This window comes from Chenopodium quinoa, unplaced genomic scaffold, assembly GCF_001683475.1.
Source record: "Chenopodium quinoa cultivar QQ74 unplaced genomic scaffold, ASM168347v1, whole genome shotgun sequence".
Classification (NCBI taxonomy): Eukaryota; Viridiplantae; Streptophyta; class Magnoliopsida; order Caryophyllales; family Amaranthaceae; genus Chenopodium; species Chenopodium quinoa.
Window position 1 is genome coordinate 1,049,766 of NW_018744633.1, and position 9,820 is coordinate 1,059,585.

General features: G+C 35.9%; 1 protein-coding gene across 1 annotated transcript; it reads right to left on the reverse strand.

Moving 5' to 3' along the window:
* Positions 1–8,006: 8,006 nt before the first annotated feature.
* On the reverse strand, positions 8,007–9,470 carry LOC110700921 (protein MAINTENANCE OF MERISTEMS-like). The gene is made up of 3 exons (XM_021878487.1): positions 8,956–9,470; positions 8,450–8,875; positions 8,007–8,354 (listed from the first exon to the last, which is right to left on the reverse strand). Exons 1-3 carry the CDS (start codon positions 9,190–9,192, stop codon positions 8,214–8,216), a joined length of 804 nt encoding a protein of 267 aa, XP_021734179.1. The 5' UTR covers positions 9,193–9,470; the 3' UTR covers positions 8,007–8,213.
* Between the last annotated feature and the right edge of the window lie 350 nt (positions 9,471–9,820).

Sequence of the window (9,820 nt, forward strand, 5' to 3'; positions counted from 1 at the left end):
AACATTCCAAACACAATTCAATCAAACATGACAAATTCTCAATTTAAATTCTTGATTTATAAGTGACAAACAACATTTATTAATTATTCCTTTACTACCTCGGTGTATAAACACCTTGAGTGCATAAGGCACCCCAAAACCTTAACCTCGTCTTACAAGACTTGAATTCCTCCTTTACTCATCCTGTTTGCATAATCATGAATGAGTAATAATTTAATCTTTACACCAATCACATACCTTTGCCTTTAAGCGCACCTTGCATAATTAGAGCACAAATAATACTTGCATTAAAAACTAGTGCACATCATTAGAAATTCACAATGTATAACCAAACAATTTAACCCAGTCAATCCTATACATGATACTAAGTTGTCGATCCGTCCTTAACCATGCACCTACAAGCAAGGTTTCGTAACTTGTACGTACCTTGAGTAAACAAATCGGTTGGCCACTTAAAAACTAGAAATCACCTTCATGAAACTCCTCTCCTAAACCAAATAATAACATCTCAATCAATACCCAATCAAAATTAAATTTGTAGCAATACTAACTTACTTTAAAACCTTCAAAATCCAAATCAAACAACACTTTAAAACCTTCCCTTTAGTTAAAATTAAAGGCTTATATATAGTTCTTTAAATATTCTTCATAAAAACCTTAAAATACACTCTTATACATGAAATTACAGCAAGTTCAAAGTCTAATAAAAATCTGAAAATTATTTAAAACCCCCTAATAATCTCTCTTTTTAATGGGTGATTAAACACTCTTTGTAAAACATCAAAAGTAATACTTAGAAAATATTTTCAACACTTAAAAATTCAATAAAAACATATATTTATGCTTAATTAACTTTAAACATAATTAATTTTATTAATCAAACTCAAGGATAATATTTGAAGTATAAAAAAACTTCGTTAAAATCAAAAATTGCCCGAAAATCATATTTAGAGGCTGAATTTGGCCACGAGGGGGTGGGCTCACTACCAAAGGTAGTGAGTCTTTCTTTAAACGTTGTTTCCACATGTAAAATACTACTTTTTCATCAAAATCGGATGAATTCAGAATCTGATTGGGATTAAAACGGGATTAATATTAACGAACGAAAATCTAAAAATTAAAACACGAATTTACATATTCAAAAATAATCTGGAATTAAGTTAAACTAATCATTAGTTATAATCACAAAAATTTCAAAACATCATTACTATAAAAGCCTAAATCAATTGTTCATAAAACCCTAAAATCATGATTTTCAATAATTAAAACCCTAGGTTTATAATTCATAAAATATGAAAATTTATAACATAAATATAATCTGAAATTTATAATCTTTATACCATCAAAATATAATTTGATACTAAAAATATAATCTTTATACTAAAATCAAAACCCAAAACAATTAAATTAACATTAAGCAAAATAATGAAAAAAAGGAGGATGAAAATAAGACTAACCTTTTTGTGTGGGAAATTTTTGGGGATTCATAGGGAATTTATAGGATACAATTGTAGGGTAAATAGGAATATTGGGCCTCATAAACATAATGGGTCAATTAAGTAAACAAATGGGTTAGGCTTGTTTGATTGGACATAAATTGTAAAATAAAGGTGCATAAAATAATTTGTTCAAATAATTTTCGACCCAAATTAATAGTTTGAAACTTTTGAAATTAAATTCCGGAAAATAACAAATAAATAAAATAAAATTTCATTTATAAAATATTTAAAAATACGGGGGTTTACAGCAGGCCCCTCCTCTTGGTTTTTCCTTCCCCCAACATTATCCACTCTCTCATGATGTACAACATACAAGTTGTACCAACCATCACTTTCAGGGAATTCCAACAGCTCAGGAATCTCTTTGTCACTCTCTAATTGCTTCCTCCCAGTGAATAAAGTACAATTCTTTTTCCTAAACCAAATCTCACCAACATCCTCATACTTCAACTCCTGCCTAATCCAGTAGGCAAACTCAAAGTAACAACATTCCTCTACATTTAGGTGTAAACTAAGTCCATGATAACCAGTAGGACCTGGTTCATAAGTGGTTTGTCTACTCTTCTTATTAGTGACAAAAACCCCTCCATAATACAGTCTAAAGTTCATTTCCCCAATTTTTAATCTATACCTAGGCACACCTATAAACTTTTGCCCATTAAACCTGATACACAACAACAAAAACCAACAGAGAGTACTTAAATTATCACACTAACTACAATTAACAAGTACCATATAAAGGATAACTAGATTATCACACTAACTACAATTTACAAGTACTATATAAAGGATAACTAGATTACTAATTAAATAATCAACATGCAACAATTAACAATAGTTGAAACCAATTCAAACAATTCACTTTGCCCAATTTTCAAATTAATCAAATAATTAGTGGTAAACACACGTAATTAGTGGTACAAGGACATAATTCAGTTTTAAAATCACCCATAAAATACACCATTAACCCATACTAATACTCAGAAAATCGTACCTTGCTTTATGAACTATCTCCCATTTGGTCCCCCCTTCTGATTGTGTCTTGCGTTTGCCATTTGTACCTTTACCCATTGATTATGACTCAGCTTGATCAGAAATTTACCCAGAGAACAAAAATAGCAAAAAGAAGGAAAAAAGCTCCGTACAAATTAGGGCAAAAGTAGAAAAAAATTTACCTTTAAAACCACGAAATCACTGTTCCAACAACTTGCAATTACTTGATTTTACCTTCGCAATTAAGGATGATGTCCAATCGGTTCTGCAATTTTGAGAGGTATTAATGGCTGACAGAGGAAGAAAGAACAGAGAAGGGATAGAGAAGGAAGAGGACAGAGATTATAGAGGGAAGTCTAAAATTTTCGAAAGGAAAAAAAAATGGGAAGGGGGGGTTCATTAAAAGTCACGTGCAAGGCACGTGACTTAGGTCAACGCCGGAGTTGGCCAGTCAATACCGGAATTCAGCCCATAGTGGTGTTTGACAACTATTTTTTTTTATAATAGGTGGTCCTTGGCAACAAAAAATTTTTCGGGTGGTTTTTGACAAAAAAGAGTTTTTTACGGGTGGTTTCTGACAAAATTTCCTTTAATTTAATTTAATTTTCTTTTCTTTCTTTTTTTTTTTTTTCTTTTTTTCTTTCTTTCTTTTTCCTCTTCCTACATGAGCTACTACTCACTTTGCAACCACCGCAGCTTAGCTGCTGCCGCCACCTGTGCTCGCCGGAAACCGACGTTAGCCACCTCTGACCGCCGGCGATCACCACCGCCTGGCCTCCCACCGTGGCTGGTGTAACACCCTAGAAATTTCTTTCCTTCAAAATACTTGTTTTACTCTTTTTAAAACACAAAATAGGAAATTTTAAGACATTATCGCCACCGTGGATACGGCTAAGGCAATATCAAAGAAACACGGTGGAAGACTATCTTTAAAAACATTCAAAACAAGTCAACTATAAAGTCAACTAAAACGAAAGTAAAGTCAAACCCAAGTCAAACGAAGTAAAATAAAATCAACCTACAATTTGGAATCATTATAGGCCCTATTAAAACCAAACCAACTTCCAAAACTTTTGCGTTAGTCATGCATAATAATATCATAAATAATTAAGGCACTAAACACATCATATACTTATGGAAACTAGCATGATTCGCTTTTCACTCATGCCAATTCATGAATATGCTTCAATACCTGAAAAACTTATCTCTACTCGTTTCCAATACTCTCCATTAAAAATGGGTCATCATAGGGCCAAGATAAAGACAAGGCCAATAACACACAAACACACACAATCAGCAAAGTTGAGTACATAAGCGTAATTAACACACTAACATGCACATACCTATCAACACACAACTTACCGTGTTGCACCTGTTTTTCAAGCATACAATACTCAACAAAACTCCTCAACTAGACAACTACATAATTTATTTAGCGTTGATTACGTATCGAACGGGTTTCCCACTAACCTCCCCCAATAAATTGAGGTTACTGACACGGGAGCTAACCGTGCCAGCATCAATAACCACTCATAGGTGGCGGAATTCCTGCGCATAATAATATTAAAAGAAATGTACATCGTCTTGTACTCCAGTAATAGTTATGTTCAAATATAAAGTCACATAATTCCTCCAATATGTTCATACTCAAGGTATATACGTTCCAAGAGTTTTGGTGCGTAATCTCTTTCACTTTACGTTATTTATAGATTATTAAACTTGGTGATGACTCTCAAACTATAATAATTCCATCAACAATAATTATTTAATCAATCAAATGTACCAATTCAATTCATGAATAATTTGTGACCACATAATATTTAATGCTGAACCCTTTTTTTAATCTACCTCAGTGTCAAAGACACCTTAAACGCATAACGCACCACAAATTCTATTCCTCGGTGTTGAAAGCACCTTAAGTGCACTAAGGCACCAAAAATATAATTTACTTCTCGTGTACAAAGACACTTAAATAGCTCCTTCCTCATGCTTATAGCATCTATAAAAATTATATGAACCATAATAAAATTCCTTTTCAATATTCCAAACCAAATTAAACATTTAATTTAATTAAACATGTTCTCTAACATGCCACAAATAAATATGTGATTCATATACAACATGCCAAATTAACTATTTCCAATCACCAATCCAACAAATAATTTATTTCAACCAATCATGCTTCACAAATAATCCACCAAAACCATTCTCAATTCAATCAATCCAATTAATATCACCAATCTCATTTCAATTCAACCATTCCAATCAATTCCTAGCATGACACTAACTTGGAATCAATTATTCAAATCCTAGCATGTTTCTACACGCTTAATAAATTTTTGGGTACGCGTACGTACCTCAATTAAGCCCTTAAAGTAGCCGATCACACTACAACAATTCCCGAATCAAGTCTCCTACATAAAGGGACAGTAACACTATATTACTTCTCCTTGTATACACAATTTCCAGCAACTTAAAAATTCACTTTAGACTACTTAAAATAATCTGAAAATTATAGTAAAACCCTTAATTAAACTATTCTTTAATGGGTAATTAAACCCTTTTCATAAAACCATCAAAACTAGTACTTTAAATCAATTTCAGCACTTTTAGAATAATCTAAACCCATTAAAACACCATGAAGAATACATCTTTATACTTAAATTATCCATATAATCATTGGGTATATAAAAGCCCCAAATTAATATATATAAGAACCCTAAAAATCAAGTCTTTAGTAATCAAATACCCTAACTTTATAAAATCATAAAATCTGAAAAAATAATATCAATAATAATAATCTAATTTATAATTTTAAACCAACAAAACATAAAAAAATTGCATCGGAACTTAAACTATAATGCAGTTAATACACTTTGTAATAGTGGAAAACATAAATAAGCTAAGTGATATATATAATAAATAGCTGTAAAATATAAAAAGTAGAATAATGTTATTTTTGTCTAAGAAATAAATTAACAATGTTATATCTTTGTCCAAGAAATACTTCATAAGTTATTAGTAAAGTAGAAAGATTTCTAATAATAATAAATAAATAATGATGATGATAATAATAATAATAATAATAATAATAATAATAATAATAATATTTTTGAGGGAAATACTAATACTAATAGTAATAGTAATAATAATAATATAATAATAGTAATAGTAATAGTAATAGTAATAATAATACTAACAATAATAATAACAACAACAATAACAACAACAAGAATAACAACAACAATAATAACAACAACAACAATAACAACTAGGGGTGAGCATAAGGGATTTGTTAAACATCGCCCGCGTTTTTCTACATAAAGCCCACATTTTTTAAAAATGTTGACATTATTGCCCTTGTTTTAATTTTTACCGAAAATAAAATTTTTCACTCATAAAAAATGTGGAGCAGGACTGGATCGCCGAGTGAAACCGAAGAGCCCTCAACGTCGGGTAGATGCACCGGAGAGACGCCGTTGACGCCGGAAAAGGAGGTACGAAGCCATCTAAAACCACGAATTGGCGGCTGGCGTCCTGCCGGGACGCCGTGACCGTAGTGGTGGCGCCTAGCCAGGACGCCGCCACCGTGGCTCTGGCGCCTGGCCAGGACGCCGCCACCGTGGCCGTGGCGTTTGGCCAAGACGCCGCCGCCACGGTGGCGGCGTCCTGGCCAGGCGCCACCGCCACGGTGGCGGCGTCCTGGCTAGACGCCACCGCCACGGTGGCGGCGTCCTGGCTAGGCGCCACCACTATTTTTTTTTTTTTTTTTTTTAATTTAATTTAAAATTTGTTTATTTTTTTTTTTTTGTGTTACAATTTTTTTCTTTTTTTTTGGTTTTTTTTTTGTTTTGTTTTTAATTGTTTTAATTTGTTTTTGTTTTTAATTTATTTATTTTTTATTATTTTTTTTACAATTTTTTTCGTTTTATGTTTTTTTTTTGTTTTTATTTTTTTGGTTTATTTTTATTTATTTAATCTAAAGTTTTGTTTATGTTTTTTATTTTTGTGTTTTGTTTTTTTTTTTTTTTGAATACTTTTTGTTTATTTCTTTGTTTGTTGTTTATAATTTATTATTGTTTTTGCTTTTGTGCTAATGTTGTGTCAAATGTATTAATTTAATCTACTCTTATGTGATTATATTTATATGTTATTGTTGCAGGATTATGGTGGAGACGGAAATGATTATAGTGGGATTTTTGTACACGATGGTCTGTTCGAAGATGCTCAACAAGCGGTTGATTGGGCGAAACAGGTTGCAATTAGATCAGGTTTTTGTTTAGTAGTAGCAACTCATAAATCTCAACGGGATGGTAGAATGGATCGCATTTTGAGATGCGACCGTTATCGCAAAAGGGAGGAACGAGATTTCAGTCAAGCGATTCGGTTTGATACAAAGCGGAAAGGTTGTGGGTGTCAGTTCAGAGTAAAGGTTCGACAACAGCAAAGGGGTGACGGTTGGGAAGTGAAGAGTTACGGTAAATGGGGGTATCACAACCATGAGATGATCGCATATGAAGTGGGTCATCGACAGTTAAGTGGCCTAAGTCCTGCTGCGAAACTAATTGTAAAAGAAATGAGTGATGCTCAAGTGAAGCCTGCTAAAATATTAGCATCTGTGTTGGAGAAATTTCCTGAAGACCAGCCAAACCGAAGACACATCTACAACGTCAGACATAAATTGAGGTTTGAACGGTCAGAGGGAAGGAACCCTATACAGCAGCTTCTACACCAGGCACAAGCACGTGGTTACCTGTACTGGTTTGAATCTGATGAAGACACATCGGAGGTGACTCATTTGTTCCTTGTGCATCCTGATTGTGCTGATATGATTTCGTCTTGGCCATCTGTGATTCTGATCGATTCAACGTACAAGACAAACAAGTATAAGTTTCCACTGGTTGAGATGGTTGGGATGACTCCAACGAACCAGAACTTTTTGATTGGTTATGCAGTTATGAAGGATGAGACGGTTGCGAGTTACCGTTGGGTGTTGGAGAAGTTGAGAAATTACATCGGCCCAAGTGTTCAGCCATCGGCCATCGTCAGCGATTGTGAGGGAGGTCTCTTTGCCCCTATAGCGGAGCTGTTTCCGGAGTCGAGCCATTTACTGTGCACATGGCACATCAACAAATGCGTGAAAGTCAAAGCCTACAACCTTTTCAACAAGAACTTAGATTCAGCAGAGAGATTGGTAAATGGTAAGTGGCGGAAGATCCTGCAAGCTACCACGGTTCTGCCTTGGTGTTCGCGTGAGACCGTCACCAGACCGGTAAGAGAGGTTGCTATTGGATTTCTGGGGCCGTCATACAGACATTTCATCCGACTGGACCTGTCACCCGATTTTCCGGTCCCACCGATTATACCAACGTGGTACACCATTCGTACAGCAAGCGTAGAGGGCTGGGATGCGTTATATCATGACCGGGTGCAGCAGTGGAACAATCTAGTTGCCTTTTCTATGTGACCTAATATTGCTATTGCTATGTTTTTCCCATTTATTTAATTTTCGGATTCTAATTTTCGTATTTAGTTTTCCCATTTAAATGTGAACCTGTATTTAGTTTTCGTATGCCCACTAATTACAACTTAAAATAAAAGTTATAAAAACTAAAAATATAATGTCAAATTCTAAGAACTTAAAATAATAATTATAAGAACAGATAATGTTAACTTTTACAAACAACTAGGAAAATGTTTTATAAATGCACTGCCGACATATCAATAATCTCTCTGTGACGCCCACTGCCACTGCTCAAGGGCCCGTTCCAGTTCATCAATAACAGCTCTGCCTGTTGCAGTCGTCATGTTGTCCCTCTCCTCAAAAAGTCTGTGTCCCAACTGCGTCATCTTTCCCATCCACTACACATAACAAAACACATAAAATTCAATAACGACGTATTATGAGACGTATTATATGAAAAAAAACACAACTACAAATGTTTTATGAGACGTACCGCATCCACGGCAGTGGGCGGTGGCACATCATCATCATCGGCGTCGTCGCCGTGGTGGACGTCTCTGATCAACCTCGGGTGCGAGTGCCGGTTGTACCACTCCATGTAGTGCTGGTCACACATGGCAGCCACCCCAGTTGGCGGCCGCTGCAACTGCTCAATCCATATGCGGGCAACCATCGGAAACTGCTCCCACGTGCCAATCATGCTTGCCGGCCATTGGACGACGTACTCCTTCAACGACGCAGATCGGACGGCCTTACTGGGCCATGCTGGTGGAGGAGGAACAACTTGGACATATCCAAGCTGGCGAAGACAGCGCTGCGGCATGTACGCCTCTACGATCTCACGATACTGAATCAGTCCCGTGTAGAGGGTCCTGGGTACCCTATTACTAGGGTTCTGGCCGAAAGGCATCCAGTTCACCTGCACATTTTTTAAAATTAGTAAGATTCATACAATAAACACATCAAACTATAAAAGTAGAAATAATTTAAACACTTTACCTCTAATGGGGACATCCTGTCAAGCAATAACCGTATCGATCGCAGGCGGTCAATGGACTTCTTCTCGACACGCGGACTCCACGCACAGGCACGTGGCTGGCCATCCCCAATAGGAACCGGGTCGCGGTGTGGTCGAAACGCCGGGAAATACTCGTATATCCACGTCTGTAACAACGTCATACATCCAGTGATACCTGCCGCATCAGCCCGGCTCGAGAATCCTAACTGGCGATACATGTACGCTAATGTAGCCGACCCCCAAGAAAACTGGCCTACTCTGTCGGGCTCACACGCGTCAACTATGTCGCGTGGCCTGAGCTTGTTTCCGCTCTTATCCGGAAACAAGGTACACCCGAGAAGAAGAAAAACATATGCAGCCAGCTGTGTGTCCTGCGTCCTACGTGAAGTGGGGTGCAAACATCGCTGCAAAACTGCTGCGATCTTAACACCGCCGTGATCCCACACACCAAGTGCCGCTGTGTACAGCGCAGCCCTATTCAAGTTTATTGCGATCAAAAGCACGCAGACAGCAACAAGATGAAGTTTGGTTCCTATCAATCAATGCCGTAAATAGTAAAACTGCATTTGACTTGAAATGCTGGATATTGAAGTTGTAATCCATTGTTTATTCAGTTCTTCTGGTGCTTTAACAGCTAACCGGATAGCAGACTGGAACCGAATTAAGCTCTGAAATTCTAAAAACGGAAAAATACATACACCATAATTCCATACAAAGGAAAGACCAAAATAGTTATGTGAGTCATAATTTCTCAATAACTTTTTTTTTTTTTTTGAAAGAAAATGCAAGCTAGTTCATTAATCAATAGACAAAACGTCCATAGTTTCATAAACCAAAAGTTTTGAG

Coding starts and splice junctions, on each gene's coding strand:
- LOC110700921 (XM_021878487.1), bottom strand. CDS start 9,192: ATGTATCGCCAGTTAGGATTCTCGAGCCGGGCTGATGCGGCAGGTATC. Junction 8,876..8,955: donor ACAGGATGTCCCCATTAGAG/GTAAAGTGTTTA, acceptor AAAAATGTGCAG/GTGAACTGGATGCCTTTCGG. Junction 8,355..8,449: donor CGCCCACTGCCGTGGATGCG/GTACGTCTCATA, acceptor TGTTATGTGTAG/TGGATGGGAAAGATGACGCA.